General features: G+C 47.2%; 1 protein-coding gene across 1 annotated transcript in view; it reads right to left on the minus strand.

The window, feature by feature from the left end:
• Positions 1-19549, minus strand: part of LHPP (phospholysine phosphohistidine inorganic pyrophosphate phosphatase) — a 135038-nt gene that overhangs the window by 95645 nt on the left and 19844 nt on the right. The window contains exons 3-5 of the mRNA XM_061185538.1: positions 18839-18992; positions 10830-10893; positions 9772-9864 (exon numbers count right to left, since the gene is read on the minus strand). Of these exons, the coding sequence (XP_061041521.1) occupies positions 9772-9864; positions 10830-10893; positions 18839-18992 (311 nt within the window). The remainder of the gene's footprint in view (positions 1-9771; positions 9865-10829; positions 10894-18838; positions 18993-19549) is intronic.

Raw genomic sequence — 19549 nt, forward strand, 5'->3', positions numbered from 1 at the left:
CGCTCAGCCTGCAGGCTCAGAGCAACCGGGCCCCCTCCGACACCCAGAGGTGGCTCGTCACTAAGGAATTTCCCCCACTGTCTGACACATTCGTAAGGAATAATACCAACACAGCAAAACTCGAGGAAACCATTTTATAAAAAGTAAGAAACCATGTTATTGGTGAGGATGTTGGAAAATGAGTACTTGCATATACAGCTGGTAAGGAAGCTGAATTGATAACCATGTTTCTGAAATAGAAATGAACACTGTGCATCGTGGCCTGACAACTATACCTCTAGGATTTCTAAGAAAATAATTTAAAATATACAAAAGGACATATACATACAAGGGTGTTCACTAGGGTTAATGTACAAGAGGGAAATTGGAAGTAATCTAAATGTCCAACAACAGGGGACTGGGGAAGCACATTACGGTAGCAAGGGGATGGAAGGTAGCCTCGTGCTAAAGAACATTACCGTAGTCCCTATGACAGATGCTCTGTAGCCACAAAAATTACTTTGTGGAGGTGCTTGAATTCGCACAAAGGAAATTGTTCCCAATATTAAGCCGGGGGGGGGGGGGGAGGGGAATGGGAATCGGGTTTCAAATAGCAGATATGGGATTATCCAATTTTGTGTTAAAAATGTATATATACAGGGACTCCCCTGGTGATCCAGTGGATAAGACTCCACGCTCCCAATGTAGGGAGCTCGGGTTTGGTCCCTGGTCAGGGAACTAGATCCCACATGCCACAACAAAGAGCCCGCATGCCATAACTAAAAAGATCCTGCATGCCGCAACTAAAGACCCTGCACACAGAAATGAAGATCCCGCGTGCAGCGACTAAGACCCAGCACAGCCAAATAAATAAATAATTTTCTTTTTAAATGTACATATACAGGAATTCCCTGGCGGTCCAGTGGTTAGGACTTGGCGCTTTCACTGCTGGGCCTGGGTTCGATCCCTGGTCAGGGAACTAAGATCCCGCAAGTCGCGCAGTGCAGCCAAAAAAAAAAAGTATATATAGACACCAAAAAATTGGAAGGGTTAAGCATGATTTGTGTTATTGCAGGTTAGTGGAAGGATGAACACTTTTTTCCCTTGTACTTTCTGAACTTTATTCATCCCCTTAACAAACATGAGTTACTTCACAATCAGATTAAAAACTTGTGTTTTGAGGAGAAGAAAATAAAATCCACTAAAAAGGCTTTAGGGGAGGAAATATCTTAGGGAAAACTAAGACATGAGGTTCTAAAACTCCTTATGACCGAGACAGGGCACAAGGCAACCCCAGAGCTGGCATTTCCTGGAAACCCCCGCCCGTGGCTGGATGAGCCACCCCTCTGGCCCTCTCTCTCCCAGGGCTCACACCGTCCCAGCAAGTGGTCCCTGAGCTGACACCCAAAGACCATGCACACCGCTTGTGGGGAAGATGGGCCGGGGGAGGGCCCAGCCCATGAAGGGGAGATGGGCCTTCCACGCACAGACCCGAGGGGGAGGAGGTCCCCACGCAGATGTTCATTCCCCACCCACAAGGCCTCCCCACCAAGGGTACAGACTGTCCCCATAACCCCGTAGCTAGAATTAATGCCCTGAGAACCAGGGAGCAAAATGATGGGGCAAAGTCCATGTTTTATGCCCGGTCCTCTTTGGATAAACCCACAAACCTCGCCCCCTTTTTTGATAGGCTGTCCTGAGAGTCCTCACCTTCACCACCCAAGATCTTGCTTAACTTTACTTTCTATATTCTGCCAACAAGACAGATTTTAATGTTTTTCACAACAGAAAATGATATTGCACTGCTAAATATGCCTTTTCAAACCTAAGCATTCTGCTGTGTTGCTGGCCCCTCCTGGAGAACTGGGGAGCAGCAGAGACCTGGAGGGGGCTGGGTCCCGGCCTCACTCCACAGCAGCAGAGTAATCCTGGATTCAACAGTAGACTTTCCTGTGACTACTCCTCAGTGCCCTGGTTCTCAACTGGGGGCGATTTTGCTCCCCTGGGACATTTGGCAACGTCTGGGGACATCTGTGGTTTCACAACTGGGGGAGGAGGGCAGTACCCCCCACCACAAATAATGATCTGACCCCAAAATGTCAGTAGTGCCGAGGCTGAGAAATCCTTAACCTTAACCTTAAGATGGGAATGAAAGTACCTACGACAGCGGGTTGGAGTAAGGATTTCACGAAGTAAATGGGTACGTGACAGATCCTGGGTGTGCCCAGCACAAGTGCTCAAAGTATTCAAGGTCTTTCCTCTCCAAGCCTCGGGTTCCTCATCTGTGAAATGGGCACCCCCAACTTCCAGGATGCCTGCACACTGGCTTCTGGTGCTGACTAAGCACTCTGGTCTGAACAGACCCAATTTCCACTAAACCTGCACAATTTGCAACTGATGGAATTTCTTATGATTATGGAAAACTGCCAAAACCTTCACATCATTTGGGCTTTAGTATGAAGCTATAAAACCACCCACTGATTCAGAAGCCTTAAACCATGAGAATTAGGTATTTCTTGAAGTAGCCTTTAAGGTATGTTATTCTTTGCCTTATTACTGAATCCTAGAAAGGGCCTGGTTACCGCTAAGAGGTTTGAATTTCCAATCTATTAGAGTAATACCAGCAATCTGTTATTTCTAGGCTATTGAGGAAAGGTTAAAATGAAAATTGGATTTGGGGAGTTATATCCATTCTGAGCGCAGGTGGAAAACTCCTCGGCAGCAAGAAGCAAGTCTGGATCTGGGAAGAAGCAGTTATCGAGGGAAATGACTGGTGATAACTTTATTGATTAAAGCAGCTTGAAAATTTTAAGGTTTGCCACAGCCCGGCACTTCAGCAGCAAGACAGCCCCTCAAAGCCATTTTTCATTAAAAAGAGAGAAGCAGCAGCAGAGAATTATTACCTTGTGCATAAGACACAGTTCATTCAAAATGGCCTTATTTTGAAATACTGCTTTAAAATGCCTACACATCCTGAGGCTCAAGCAGTATTTCAAAATGTTCTAAATTAACATTTTAGAAAAACGGTGAGGTGGGGTGTTAAGAACATGCAACTGCCACTCAACTGTCTGTCAAGAGGGGAGACAGAGACAGGATGATAACGTGGTAGGTAAATAAGATTCAGCTCTGCCACGTGCGCTCAGAGCTGCCAGGGAAAACAATTCCTTAGCGACCCAGGGCCACAGATGCTCGCGATGCCTGGACAGCACAGGGACCCCAGCCTCAGCAGACACGCCAGGAATCCAAGCTCCTAACCCGCCACCCCAGACTGCACGCCCCGGCATCCATCAAATGAGAAGCCCGATCGACCTGATCCCCAGAAGGGCCTCAGCTCCTCTTTGGGGTGTAGGGAGCGCAGTTTCTCATTCAGAATGTAAAAGATACTGACCGTGAAAGTACCTGGAAAACACCAAACAAATAAACAAACAAACAAAAGGCGGGGGAGGGGATTAACCAAGGTCAACTCTGCAAAGACAACCAAAGATAACGTCTTAATATTCAGTTCCTCTGGTCTTAATTTCTAGGCAGTGACAGTTTTTTGTTTTGTTGATTGGGGAAGGCAGGGGGTTGGGGGGTCGCGGGAGATGGTTGTGACCACAGTGCTTATGTAATTCTAAATACTGATTTTTAACTCAGATTACAACAGTAACGTTCCTCCCACTCTATAACAAATGATCTTAAGAATTTACTCTCTCAGGGACTTCGCTGGCGGTCCAGTGGCTAAGACTTCGCCTTCCAACGCAGGGAGTGCAGGTTCGATCCCTGGTCGGGGAGCTAAGATCCCACATGCCTCGCGGCCATAAAACCAACATATAAAACAGAAGCAATATTGTAACGAGTTCAATAAAGACTTTAAAAATGGTCCACATCAAAAAAAAATCTTTTAAAAAAAAAGAATTTACTCTCTCAAATTCACCCTGTAAGTAGGATACAAATGTATACATAGTTGGTCGTATTTAAAAAATGGAAAGATAAGCCATAATATTTATAAAAATGGCTATGATGAGAGATGTGTGGGAAGACAATAGAAGGAAAAGGACAGGAGCCAGACTTCCTTGAATGTATCTTGTTCCGTGGATTTAATTTCGGAACCACATGAATTTTTTACATAACTATGAAACAAATTTAAATGTTGAAAAACCAACTCCTTAAAAATTGGAAGTAAAGTGACTTCAAGGAGGGTCCTGTTGGTGACACACTTACCCAGCGAAATAATGGTAGCTTTAAAAAACAGTATTTTGGCTTCCCTGGTGGTGCAGTGGTTGAGAATCTGCCTGCCAATGCAGGGGACACGGGTTCGAGCCCTGGTCTGGGAAGATCCCACATGCCGCGGAGCAACTGGGCCCGTGAGCCACAACTACTGAGCCTGTGCGTCTGGAGCCTGTGCTCCGCAACAAGAGAGGCCACGATAGTGAGAGGCCCGTGCACCGCGATGAAGAGTGGCCCCCGCTTGCCGCAACTAGAGAAAGCCCTCGCACAGAAACGAAGACCCAACACAGCCATAAATAAATAAATTAATTAATTAATTTAAAAACAAACAAACAAAAAAAAAAAACCCCAGTCTTTTGGCTGTAAATCTCTAGAGGGATATATTCTAAGCCAAAAAAGAACTGTGGAAAAAAGGAATCCTGAACAGCACCGGTACCAGCCTTATCGTATCCAGGAATCAGCGGTCACAGTGATGCTGTGTCTCACAGTCCAGCCCACGGCAGCCACAGCCCTGACCCAGCCTTGGTGGCACTGACAGAACTGGTGGTGGCACCCACGCTTTTGTGTCTGGCTTCTCTCACACAGCATAATGTTTTTGAGATTCAAGACTCCTGTGTGTATTATGGGCTAAAACAAATGATTATGTCAGTATTCTCGCGAGCCAGGATTTTTGACATGGAAAAAAGGAAATACAGACACAAGATGGGTGATCCAGTAAAAAACCCACAGGCCTAAATCTGGATCAGAAGTTTCAGTATGAACTCATTATGCACTTCATCTTTAAAGATACATATTTTTTTTAAATTATTATTTATTTATTTATTTATTTATTTATTTATTTATTTATTTTTGGCTGTGTTGGGTCCTCGTCTCTGTGCGAGGGCTTCCCCTAGCTGCGGCAAGTGGGGGCCACTCTTCATCGCAGTGCGTGGGCCTCACTATCGTGGCCTTTCGCTGCGGAGCACAGGCTCCAGACGCGCAGGCTCAGTAGTTGTGGCTCACGGGCCTAGTTGCTCCGCGGCATGTGGGATCTTCCCAGGCCAGGGCTCGAACCCGTGTCCCCTGCATTGGCAGGCAGATTCTCAACCACTAAGCCACCAGGGAAGCCCTGAAGATACATATTTTTTCAACCCTTGTGGACTAAGTCTTGGAAATGATGACCAACCCAATAGCAGTAAGAACAGTTAATATCCCGACTATGGTTTCTAAATACTATTTTCCACTAAAGGTAAGCATGGCTCCTTGGAAGGATGGCAGACTCTAGGCCTAGGGCAGGAAGTGTGCAAGGCAGGTGTTATCCTGTCATAACAGGGAGTAAAGCACCTCAGAGACCTCTGGGGTCAGGACAATAGGACTCAGAGGGCAGCTGGAAGAGGCTCCCACTGGTCAAAGATGCAATACTTTGAACACGAATAACTGCAATGGATTGGAACACGTCCAATATGCTTTTGTCTATTTATAGTGATATATGTAGTTTTAAACCTCCAAGGTATTGGGAGGGTGTTAGAGAATCAATCATTCTGAAAACTAATAAATAATAAGAAAGAAATAGGCATTTATCTGTAGTTTCCTATATGAATTGTACTTCAGGGGAACGCATAGTTGGTGAGGCGTTTTCCTATACAGAGGTAATCCAGAGAAGAAATGGAGAAGGAATGACAGAATTCAAATATCACCATTTTGCAGCCCTTAATGAATGAATGGGGTTACGCACCAATCACCAAAGGCTGCTAACACCACAGAAGGAGACACCTGGACATGCTGAACCTCCTGAGGGAGGCCACACCACCACCCAGAAAGCAGTCATCAAAAAACTGAAACAGATTCTGCCTAAGCTTCTAGATCTAACTATCAACATTCAGGAAGCAGGGAGAACAGGGGAGCATGAGACAGGACACCACTGAGGCGCAATCAACAAAATCCTGACTGTGGGAAACTCTACAGGACAAACAAGCCAGTTTCTTCTTCATAAAGCTGCAAGGAGTACAAAAGGGAGACGGGTGAGGTTGGCGTGGGTGGGTGGGGATGGATAGATTAGAAAACACATAAGAATCACACCGGCCAATCACAATGCGAGGACCTCATGTGGATCCTGATTCAAAGAAACTGCAAGCGACGTAAACACTTGTAAGACAATCAGGGAAATGTGAATAATGGTTGGATATTTGATGATATTAAGGAATTATTGTTAGTATTACTTAGATGTGATAATGGCATCATCCATGTTTTTAAAAAGAATTTCTATCTTTTAGAGACACTTAGAAATACTTACCGATGAAATGATACGATTTCTGGGAGATGATTCAAAACAATCTAGGGGAGAGGAGCAGGTGGGAGTACAGATTAAACAAGGGGTTATTAATCTTCAAAGTGGTCCCAATGGCCAAATATGGGACAATGTGGGCAACAAAATAACAATAGGAATGGATTGTGACTCGTGGAATAAAACAAATATCCTTAAGTACGTGTCGGAATAAATAAAAAAGTAAATGGGAGAAAAAGGAAAGCTCTCTCTTACAGTAAGTGCTAATCAATAAATATAGAAGGAACAATGGAAGTAGAAAACCGCCATTTGGCACCATGGTAACAACTGTTGCAGGTAAGAGGATGCTGAAATTAGGAGGGGAAAAGTATGTCAGGAGAGAGAATATTTACATAGTGTCAAAGTATTCCCCCGTAAGATACCTATTACTCACAAAGGGACAACAGTAACTCCGCAGTGCAGAAATAGGAACCTCCGACGGGCATCAAAGTGACCCCCACCTATAATGCGCAGAGCGCCCACACATGCCTCCTGATGGGACACACCAGAGGGCACAGCACTGTGTCTGTGAAATGTATAACCAGAATTAAATATGCCAGAAATGCATAACCTGAAATTAAATCATGAGGGAACATCAGGGACATTCTACGAAAGAACTGGCCAGTACTCTTGAAAACTGCCACAGTCCTGAAAGACAAAGACAGACTGAGGAACTGCTCAGAATAGAGGGTGCTAGGGGGCATGACACCAAATATAACATGTCCAAAAACAGAGGGTCCCTGGGCTAGTCAACATCTGCATCAAGGCTAATTTCCTGATTTTATAATTGTCCTGTGATTGTTACATAAGATGTTAGCCTTTGGGGAAGCTGCAGTAAGGGCACAGGGGAATTCTCTGTACTATTTTTCAACCTCTTTGTACGTGGGAAATTGCTTCAGAATGAACAGTTAAAACCAATTTTTAAAAGTGCTTATTAGTTGATAATTACTGAAGCTCAGTGATGGGTACCTGGGGGTTTATGAGGTTACTCTCGCAATTTGCACAGATATTTGAAATGTTCCATGATAAAAAAGTTAAAAAGAGAGGTTTAAAACACAAAACAACCTTATTTGGATTTGATTTTTTTAAAAATCTACATAAAAGACATTTCTGAGACAGCCAGGAAAATTTAAATATGGCCTGGTATTAGACAACACTAAGGAATTACTATTGATTTTGTTAGGTAGAGTTTTTTTGGTTTGTTTTTTTTTTTAGGTAGGGTTTTTTTTCAATGTGATAAAATTTACCAATGTAACCATTTTGAAGTGTACAGATGAGTGGCATTAAGTACATTCACAATGTCGTGCAACCGTCACCACCCGCTAGTTCCAGACATTTTTTATCAACCCAAAAGGAGACCTCATACCCACTGGCAGTCACTCCCCATTCCCCCATACTCCCAGCCCCTGGCAACCACTAATCTATTTTATGTCTCTGTGGATTTGCCTATTCTGGACATTTCATATAAATGTTAAATATATAAAACGTGACCTTTTGTGACTGGCTTCTTGCACTTACCATAATGTTTTCAAGGTTCATACACATGGTAGGATTTATCAGTATTTCATTCTTTTTATAGCTGAAATATTCCATGGTGACAATAAACCACATTTTGTTCACCCATTCATTTGTTGATGAACATTTGCATTATTTCCACCTTTTGGCTATTGTGAATAGTGCTGCTATGAATATTCACGTGTAAGTTTTTGTTTGAACACCTGTTTTCAATTATTTTGGATATACACCTAGGAGTGGAATTGCTGGGTCATACGAAAATTCTATTTAATTATCACGGAACTGTTTTTCATAGTGGGTGCTCCATTTTACATTCCTACCAGTATTCCTATATGAGGGTTCCAATTTCTCCATATCCCTGCCAATGCTTATTTTCCTTTTTTCTTTTAAAATTATCATGGCCATCCAAGTGGGTATGAGGTGGGATCTCACTGTGGTTTTGATTTGCATTTCCTGAATGAGTGATGATGCTGAACATCTTTTTGTGTGTATTTTTTTTGCCATGGTTAGGTGTCTTAATGCATTGTCAAAAATGCATTAACGATGGTCAAAAACAACCATCCTTTTTTGAAAGGCACACTATAATTTGAAAGGATAGGATAACATTAAGAATGGGATTTGCTTTAAAATACAACAGGAAAAAAAAAAGTAAATTTTTAAAAAGAAAGAAATGGGATAGAAGAAGGGAATGTGACAAAATCTTTTAATTGTTGAATCTGGGTGATGGATATATGAGGAGAATCACTGTTTCGTTGTCTCTGCTTTTGTGTATATTTGAAATTTGTCACAATAAAACAAATTTTAAAAATTGTCACTATGAAATGAAGTCGTGAAAACCAAGTTGTTTATTCCTGTAGTCTTCACTCATTCAAAACACAAGCCTCTCCTCTCTACCAGCCTCACAGGGCATTTTCCAGGTGTTTCCTGGGGACCCCCGAGAACTGTATTTTCTGGCACCTGTGAATCTCAGGGGAGGTTTGGGCGCAGAGGTTCCAGACTTCCATGGCTGTGTGCTGTCTTTCTCTAAGCATCGTGAGAGACCAGCGCTCTAGACTGGAACACACATGGGAAATTCGGGTCCAAGAATAAGGGAGCAGCACGGTGATCCTGGGGGCACCAGCCTCACCACAGGATGCTGACACTGTCCCCTGGTGCCGTGTCCAAAGGAGACAGCAGGACAGCCCTGACCGCCGGCAGACACGTGCCCACTGTTTCTTCAACAATGCTATCAGGAACCCACCGGCCGGAGGGGACCAACTCACTCTACCTGGGAAGGGGAGGTGGGAGGGTGGGCACTGGGGACACTAAAACCATAACTGCCTTTCTTTCTTTTAAGATGTATGTTTGGAAGGCAACCTGTCTCAAAAACAGTTATAATGTAAAGGTGGCCAGATGCATGATTTTACTCCTACATGTTCTTTTCATCTTGCTGTGCATTGTCTTTCCATGAAATATTTTTAATATATTGATAGGACTTGTCAATCCTTATCCTCCCAGAGAAAAAACAAAAGTCTCTTGAAAAGAGCCACAGGCATTTCTTTTTCTCACTCTTATACTGATACTAATTAACCAGGTGGAAAACATTCAGTGGGCCTCCTTTGCTGTCTTTTTCCCTCTTTCCAGTCAGATCCGCTCTCACGAGGGGGCGAGAGGGAACCTTCGCAGGCTGCCTGAGCCCTCAAACCCATCTCTGGCGCCCCGGGGAGCGCTCTGGGCCTCCCTCGATAGCTGCCTCCACACACGTGCTTCAGGACCAGCTGGCCTACCTGGTGGGCTTCCAACCCCATCTCTCGCAGAGCAGACTTGAAAAACTTAGGGGAAGGTTTCCCCACCACCTCGGCTTCGATACCACAGGCATACTGCGGAAAGACAGAAGGACATGGCATGGGTTTGGGAGCAAGTACAGGTGAACACCCGCTCTGCAGTGAAATCCTCCCTCCGGGGAATCAAGGAAAGATGCCCCAAATGTGCACCTGCAGGCCAGGGGCCTCCAAGCAGCAAGACACATGGGCCGAGAGGCACACCTCGTAGGCAAGTGTCACAACGCCACATCGGGCTGCCCGGGATGCTGGGGGCACCCACCACCAGGCACCCTGCCACCTGCCCCAGTGCCAGACCTCAGCAGGAGGCGGTCCACAGCAGGCCACCCCGACAGCCCTCTCATCTGCATTCTTGCTTCTCCTCCCTTCCCTTCTCCCCCGACCACCCCCAGCTCTGTCATAGGCCCTCCAGGGGAAAAGGTCCAGGGCCCCATCCGCCAGCCTGTGTGTCCCTCCCACCTGAGTGCAAGTAGGTAGGGACCAATGTAGCAGTGAGTACGGGACGTGACATGGGCTGACCTGGGCCAGGAGCCCGGGCTGGGGCAGCTGGCTAGGTGTGAGTCAGAGTGGGAGCCCCATCTGAGCCCAGACTTGGAAACTGGAGGAGGGAACTGGGATGGAGTCTAATCAGGACACATCAAGCTCAGGGTGCTGCAGATAAGGGTCAGGAATGAGGCAGGTTCACACACATCCAGAAGCCAAGAATCCTAGAGGAGAGCTACAGAGCATGCTGGGAGGGCCAGCGGGGTCAGCGGCAGGTGGTACGGGCTGTGGGGAAGAGAGGGAGCGACGGGGGAGCAGAGTGATGACCAGGGCAGCCGAGAGGCCAAGCTCCAGAGGAGGGGGAGAGCCGGGCTTGGAGCCTCAAATGGGGGGGGGGGGCTGAGTTGGAAAACATAGAAGGCACTCAGACACTGAGCACACCCTCTTCTCCAGAAAGGCCAGAAACATCCCAGAGGGCCCTGAGATGTGAAGAGGGCTCAGGGCAGACCCACGGCAGGTACCTCAAGCGCCTTCACGTAGGGACCAACGTCCAGCATCAGGCCAGAGGTCTCCTTGTAGTAGCGTCTAGAAAAGAGCAGAAGGGGACGAGGGGAGCTGAGCCCAGGGGCCTGGGAAGCGCCAAGAGAAACTGCCCTGTCCCGGTTCTGCCAGCTCAAGAGAGCTGAGTCACCGGCCAGGGTCAGTCCAGACGCCACGCTGAGAATGACCGATGGAGGTCAGCACGACAGAGCCCAGCGGTGGCCACCATGCCTGGTGAGAGGGGGAGAGACGGTGAGTCAGCAACTCTCAGTCAGAATGGCCCCCTGCTGCCAGCCTCGTGGGGACCCCGCCACAGTGACTAATGGGGGACCCCAGGGGCAGTTGGATCCAGTTGCTAACACAGAGAAACACAAGTGACCTGTGTTCTCGAAAGGACAGCTGGTCCACAGAGCATGTGGTGAACCCCTAATTGCTAATAATTAACCCCTAATTGCTGCCTGGAGAAGAAAACTCCATTAGTTCCACAGCACCCTGCCGCATCTCCTAGTAGCTGGAGGTCAGGAGAGGTGCCAGGTCTCACAGGCGCCAGATGCTTTTAGGAGAAGACAACTATTTGTTCCCCGTCTCACTGGGGCCAAGACGGCTTGGCTCACAGCAGGGCCTCCCAAGACGGTTTCACATCTTCCCTCCTGTGAGCGCTGTGCTGAGGCCCAGCTGCCACTGCCTGGCCACCCAAGGCCACACGCAGACCCCTTGAGACACACGGTGACCAAGCCCAGTTCTCTCTGAGCAAAGCCATTCGATTATAAAGTGAGAAGGTAGTTGACTCTGTGCTGCTCTGAAGACAGGGTGAACGGAAACCCACGACTGTCACCATGTTTTCAGACCCGTCACATCAGTTACCCTTCTCCTTCCCCTCAACCTTCAAATTTGGGAGATGTTAAATAACATGCATGTGACCTAAATGTCCACAGACATGAATGGATAAAAAAGATGTGATATATATATACACACACACATATATATGTGTACACACACAAACACAAAATGGAGTACTACTCAGCCATAAAAAAGAATGAAACAATGCCATTCGCAGCAACATGGATGGACCTAGAGATGACCATACCAAGTGAAGGAAGTCAGACAGAGAAAGACAAATATCATATGATACCACTTATACGTGGAATCTAAAAAAATGATACAAATAAACAACATGTATGTGGAAAAGCAAAGAGAAGGCTAGTGAAGCATGCTGACCTCAGGGTTTCAAATCCTCTTTCCACTTCTTTTTAACTGTGGGACTTTGGGTTGCTTAAGCCTTCTGGGCCTCAGTTTCCTAATCTGTAAAATGGGCAAAAAGAAACTCCAGTACCTACCCTTATGGGTTGCTGTGAGGCTTGAGCAAAATAATGCACGCAAAGTTCCTAACATGATGCCTGGCACGCAGAAACTGCTCCAAAAATGTTAGAGAATATTGTTATAAATAACTGCTCACCCAGACTGAGATGGGTAATAAGATATGAGCTGAGGGGACTTCCCTGGTGGCACAGTGGTTAAGAATCCGCCTGCCAATGCAGGGGACACGGGTTCCATACCTGGTCCAGGAAGATCTCACATGCCACGGAGCAACTAAGCCCACGTGCCACAACTACTGAAGCCCACACACCTAGAACCCATGCTCCACAACGAGAGAAGCCACCGCAATGAGAAGCTCGCGCACCGCAACGAAGAGTAGCCCCTGCTCGCCGCAACTACAGAAAGCTGGGACGCAGCAACGAAGACCCAATGCAGCCAAAAATAATAAATAAATGAATAATAAATAAATTATTTTTTTTAAAAAAAGATATGAGCTGGGGAAGAAAGGATGAACACAGGTCTTTCCGGTTTGTGGGGGCTGAAGCCTGCTGTGTGCCTATTGGAAATGGTAGCACAGCCAGGGAGCTGCCCCAGGGCTGTGCCCTTCCTCCAGCTCTGCGGCTCCCAGGGACTCTGCCTGGCCCTCTCTGCCCCACCTGAGGCCTCCAAGGCTGCAGGAGCCTTGCTGCCCACAGCGTTCACCCGGTGCTCAGGTGGGACTAGTGCTCTCCCACTCTGCATCCTCCACTGCCCACCTTGGAAGCTTCCGTCTGGACGCAGGCTGGGCTGCAGGGCTGTAGCCAAACCCTTGACCTTGGCAAGGGCTGGTCCCCTGCTACTCACTTCTGTCGGGTGGATTAGAGCCTGGAGCCCGATTGTCGACGCCATGGGGGCATCTCCCATCACGACAGGACTCGGTCTCCAAGTGAGCCCAGGCCTCTCAGCCGGGGTCCGAGGCTCTGTGCTCTAGGGGCTGTGCCACGAGGATACCACACACATGCAGGAAGGTACCTGATAGCCAAGAGAGAACCACCACTGCTTACCGAGCTAGGACCTGCCAATGCTCATGTTTTTAAAGGGTGACCCTAAATCACAGGCTTAGAGGTTCCCAATCTCATTTATCTTAAATCTGGAATCTAGACATCTATTTTGCATTTATACAGCCTCAAAATAGTGCTTCCTTTTCTTTTTCCACAATCAACTACTTTGGTATGACGCTTTCCTCAGCTAGGTCCAGGGTTTGAAGGAATGGCCAAGTAAAGCAAAATCTGCCCAAGAGGCAGAGGGAGACGCCGGGTGCTGGGGCCTGGGCTTGCCGAGGGGCAGTGGCATCCGCTAACTCAGTCCCCCAAAACATTTAGGACGCAGCTGCCCCACACCCTTTGCAGGGGACGCTCTCAGACCCAGGCTGCTCCCCAGGGACTCCCGGTCTCGGGGGAAAGCAGACAAGTCCACAGACAAATATAAAAGGGCAGGACATGGGTGACAACAGGTGGAACCCCATGCTCTGTGTGCTCTGCTTGAGGAGGGCTGGACAGGCTGGGGACAGGGAGGCGGGGAGGCAGCCCAGAAAAGGACACATCAAAGCTGAGACCTGAAGGTCAAGGGGGAGGAATGGAAGAGCCCACGCCCCGAGCCTCCCGGACTCGGCACCCTGCTGAGGGCCCCAAGGGCCAGACGCCGCTCTAGGCGCACAGGGGTCTGTCAGGCTCTCAGGGAGCCACCGCCTCGTCCCCTAGCCCCCCATGAGATGCCCGCTGCGGGAGGGGCCGGACTGGGAGGGAGGGGGCTGGGGAGGGCCTCCCCGAGGACGGGCATGTTGAAGTGAGCCAGGCACGGAGGACAGAGCTGAGGAAAGAATGTGGCCAGCATAGGAGAGGCTTAGCCAGGCGCCAAGGAAACAATTATAAAACAAGGCCACTCTGTCGCGACAGACACAGCTCTGTTTGGAGCTGAGGGCTCCAGGGGCCTCTGGCCCAGCGCAGCCTCAGCTCCGAGCGGCGTGGAGGCGGCAGGAGCTGGGGGCCCCTCCCCTCGGTAAGACCTCCCGAGGACACCCACGCGGCACCCCTTCTGCCCGCCTCAGCCTCCCCCAAAATCTTTTTTCCAGAGTGACAGATACCTGCGCTTTCTTAAATTTAAATTTAGTCCTGGTGGGAAGAACAAACTGAACATGCAGCAGAAAATACCCAATCATAACCCTGTCTTTGCTACACTGACTTCTAGAACCTAAAGAAAAAACTGACTTCCATAAATCAAAATTAGAGAACTTAATATTTCTTTTTTAACTAAATCTGGCCTTGTTTTGTGTTTTTGTTTTGTTTTTGTTTTTGGCTGCGTTGGGTCTTCGTTGCTGCGCGCAGGCTTTCTCTAGTTGCGGTGAGCAGGGGCTACTCTTCGTTGCAGAGCACGGGCTCTAGGCACGCGGGCTTCAGTAGTTGTGGGGCACGGGCTCAGTAGTTGTGGCTCGTGGGCTCTAGAGCTCAGGCTTGGTAGTTGTGGCTCACGGGCTTAGTTGCTCCGCGGCACGTGGGATCTTCCCGGACCAGGGCTCGAACCCGTGTCTCCGGCATTGGCAGGCGGATTCTTAACCACTGCGCCAGCAGGGAAGCCCTGGCCTTGTTTTTATAGTGCCCAGAATTTGTCTTTATTTCTTCTTCATCCAGGAAAACAAAAAGGCACCTTGAAGGCCATCTGTTAGCTGAAAACATTTTTAGAGATACAGGAAATACTAGCACCTAAGTTAACTTTTTTTTTTTTTATTATAAAGGCCCAGGTTATTCCCGAAACACAAGAAATGTGATATATTTATCTTTTGTTACTGGCATAATAAAAGCAACAGCAGGTCTGGTAAGAACCTGAGTGTTCCGGCCACAAAGAAGAAACTGTGGATTCTGGAAAGACAGGAAAAAGCCGGAGAGAAGCAGTCAGATAGATTTTATGCTTTATTTCTTCTGCCCTTCCGATTATTCAGCACAAACTCCCTTCAAAATGACCACTTGACCTTTCCCACAAGAGCCATTAACCTTCCATAGTCTGTCGCGTAAACAGCTTAATTTTCTGACGGCAGCATGACAGAAGAAATTACAAAGGCAATTCCCACTCTCGGTCCAAACAGATGCCAAATGTAAATCACACCGTTTCTAGGAGGAGGACACTCTGCCCCAGTGCCCCCGCCACCCTGCCTCCTTGGGGACACCGCACAGCCCCACTCCAGTGGAGGACAGCCCCTCACCATCAATGACCCCCACGTGGATGTGACAGCAGCTCTTCATGGGTCCTTGGGCTGTTCCAGGAAGCTATGACCTAGGCCCAGAAGCTGCTGGTCCCTTTCTCTGATTTTTGAGTACCCGACCCATAGCCTAAGCCAGAATGCCCAGCAGCTACAGACCCCACTAATTGCTTATTTGGAAAACACACACTTGCCTACTATTGAATTTGTTACAGAATTACAAAGCTAAAAGAAACTGATCTTATTTTTTTTTCATTTTCAACAACATACCTATTTTGACTACTACCCCTAATCTGGAATAGTAACTTTTAATAATTAGAGACAATTTTAAAGAAAAAAATTTTAACGTAAATGAGTTATAACAGAGTTTCTTTTTTTTTTGGCCCCACTGTGTGGCATGCAGGATCTTAGTTCCCTGACCAGAGACCAAACCTGTGCCTGCTGTGTTGGGAGCATGGATTCTTAACCACTGGACCACCAGGGAAGTCCCTAAAACAGAGCTTCTTAATTGTGTTGTTCTCTAGTGAGGGGTTGGTAACTTGAGGGATGCGTACAGGACCAAGCCAGGAGTGTAAAAGAATTAAGCAGGCCAGGTTCTGTGGTTTGCAATGGCCTAAACTGAAGAAGGTAAGGTTTGGAAGGCACTGTGACAGTTAATTTTATGTCAACTTGGCTGGGCCAAGTTTCCCAGATATTTGGTCTAACGGTATTCTGGATGCTTCTGTGAAGATGTCTCTTGGATGAGATTAACATTTAAATCAGTGGACCTGAGTAAAGCAGACTGCCCTCCATAATGTGGTGGGCCTCGTTCAGTCAGTTGAAGGCACAACCAGAACAAAGTCTGACCTCTCTGAGCAAGAAGGAACTTGCCAGCAGACAGCCTTGGCATTCAGACTGCAACTCTTCCCTGAATCTCCAGCTTGCCGGCCTATGCTGCAGATTTTGGACACACCTAGACTCCACAATCAACTTCTCTTTATATACACATCTTCCTCAACTTACAATGGGGTTACGTCCTGATAAACCCATCATAAGTTGAAAATATCGTAAGTCAAAAATGCATTTAATAAGCCCAACCTACCAAATATCATAGCTTAGCCCAGCCTACCTTAAATGTGCTCAGAACACTATATTAGCCTACAGCTGGGCAGAATCATCTAACGCAAAGTCTATTTTATAATAAAGCACTGAATATCTCATGTATTTTATTGAATACTGTACTGAAAGAGAAAAACAGAATGGCGATCTGGGTACAGAATAGTCGTAAAGTGTATCAGTTGTTTACCCTCGTGGTCGAGTGGCTGCCTGGGAGCTGCCACTTGCTGCTACTGCCCAGCATCATAAGAGAGTATCATATTGCATACGGGAAAAGATCAAAATTCAAAATTCGAAGTCTGATTTTTACTGAATGTGCATAGCTTTCACACCATTACAAAGTCGAAAAATCATAACCCGAACCATCGCTAAGTCAGGGACTGTCTGTATATACATCTCCACATCCTGTTGGTTTTGTTTCTCTGGAGAACACTGACTAATACAGGACACATTTTATTTTCATCATAAACACACCAGAATATTTGTAGTTCCGAAAAGAAATATATCCTCTCTTCTCTTTCTTTAAATCTTTCATTTGCCTATTTTGAAAGAGACATAGCCATGAAAAGATATTTCTCTACTATGAGAAAAACAACAATTGGTACAAGATGAATGGCAACCAACTCTGAAACTTGGAGAAGGGGCAGTAGGACATGGTCGGGTCCGTGGTGCACCGGAACTAACGGACCGGTGGCTCCAGCCAAGCTGTGGTGCACTCGGGAATGTGCGGCCAGTACTGCCAGATCTTCTGATTTCTCAAAAGGATCCAGAAATCTGGTTATTTTATGTAAAATTTCCCAATTTTTAAAACATCCTCAAAAAAATTTAAGATCCTGTGTGGACCAAATGTCTGCTCTTGAATGTAGCCTAGAGGTGACAGAGCACAGGCTCTGGGGGGTACTCCTGGCCATGCTGGTACTTACAGATGGGGGGACCATGGCTTACTTCACCTCCCTATGCCTCAATATGCCCATCTGTAAAATGGCAATGACACTGCCTACAGCTCACAGTGTTGTGGTCAGGATTAAACATGGAACTACATAAAGTGCTTAGCAATGGCTGGCGGCCAGATAAAAAGCCCCCCTGGCGTCACCTGGAATAGCTGCCCTGTTCAGCAGGCAGAGGTAGGAAGTTCCCAATCACCAGAAGCACCTAAGCTGAGAAAGGCTTCCCCAGAGATGGCCACAGAATTCCTGCCCCGCACGAGAAGCTGGGATAGAGCTCCACAGCATCCTCGTGGTTCTAAAATCCTAGTGTTGCTTCCAATGAGGACAGAATAGATCTGCACAGCTTTCTGGAAAGCAGCTTGGCAACATACATCAAGAACCTCAAAAATACACATCATCTGAAATGCACAAAGATACTGATCACAGCCTTACTTTGGTAGAAAATTAGAAACAACACAAATGTCCATCAGCAGGCGTTGGTTACAATAACTATAGGAGAGTTATCTTAAAAAAAAACTGTAAAAAAAAATTGATAGGAATAACCTCACCACAGAGACATCTACTTATTGTATGGAAAGTGGTTCACAAAATGTTTGGTGAACAACTAAAAATGGGTGACAGAAGTAGGTCAAGTTTGACACCGATGTTGTGAATACAGGCATGTGTAATGATCTCTCCGCACAGGAAACCACTTGGAAGGACGTATATCAACACGTTGACAGTTGTTTTCTCATGCGGTGGGACTGAAAATTCTTTTTGCTTTCTTCTTTTTGCTCATCTGTATTCTCTAATTTTTCTTCAGTGAACATGTGCTGTCTTGGTAGTAAAAGATGGTAAGAAAAATAACCAACATGTTTTTTTAAAAGAGACAGTGAGGCCCAGGCTGAAGACTCGGACAAAAATGTTGGTCACAAAATCACAACTTTACACAGACTGTGCTGTGCGGCCAGAGATATGGGGCCCGGACAAGAGCATCCCACAGGCCCTCGAGCCGATTTTCTACTACTCAGGCGCCCCCTTGGCCCAATCCATCCAAGTCTTGTGCTGTATCCTGTGAAAATGCACCTAAACTCAGGAGAGTCAACACAGGCCCCTGAGATCTCCAGGGGTCTCCTCTGCAGTGACCATCCCCTGCCCCTGGCCTCTTCCAGCCTTGGGCCCGCAGGGAAGCTTGACCAAGCAGCTCCTAAAGACAGGGAATTTCCTCCAAAATTATCAAAAGATAGGAATGAAGAAATGAAGGAAAAAAAGCAAGAAAAGGGGAGGGAAGGAAGAAGGAGTCACCCTGCGTCCACCCCACACCCACTTTTCCCATCTTCTCTGCTGATTCTGTTAAGTCAGAGACGCACAGAGCATGACCCAAAGTGGCCATAAACAACTCTCCCTGCAGCCGACTTACCCTTTTCCCAGTGAGAGGAGCACAGGATTCTCCAGCTCCATGAGCACCTGGAAAGCTTTATTCATGTTTTGATAAGAAAAGCCTTCTCCTGCATCTGCAATTACGACACAGTTTGGGTTGGACGTGTCGATCTGATCAAATTCCGAGCGGATTCCTGGTGAGACAGAGAGAGAGAGAGAGAGAGAGAGAAGGATAAAGCCCCGGCTGACATGGCCCACCTCCCGTCTCCCCCCAGGAACACCTGTGTCTGGCTCGGCTGCCTGGCCCTTTCTCAGATGCTCTTTCCGATCCTCAAGCTGCCATGAGAGGTGGGCAAGGAAGGGGTGCTATTCCCATTTCACAGATGAAGGAATTCTGGCTCCACACAGAGTGTGTGTTAGGAGAAAGACGATGGGCCCACCGCTGGGACCCCCACTCCAACACCAGCATTACTCCAGAAGTTCCCTTAGTTCAAAACCATAGGCAGAGGGCTTCCCTGCTGGTGCAGTGGTTAAGAATCCACCTGCCAACGCAGGGGACACGGGTTCGATCCCTGGTCGGGGAAGATCCCACATGCCGCGGAGCAACTAAGCCCGTGCGCCACAATTACCGAGCCTGCACTCTAGAGCCCTCGAGCCACAACTACTGAGCCTGCGTTCCACAACTACTGAAGCCCATGCGCCTAGAGCCCGTGCTCTGCAACAAGAGAAGCCACGGCAAGGAGAAGCCCGT

The sequence above is a fragment of the Eubalaena glacialis genome, chromosome 1 (assembly GCF_028564815.1).
Source record: "Eubalaena glacialis isolate mEubGla1 chromosome 1, mEubGla1.1.hap2.+ XY, whole genome shotgun sequence".
Taxonomy (NCBI): domain Eukaryota; kingdom Metazoa; phylum Chordata; class Mammalia; order Artiodactyla; family Balaenidae; genus Eubalaena; species Eubalaena glacialis.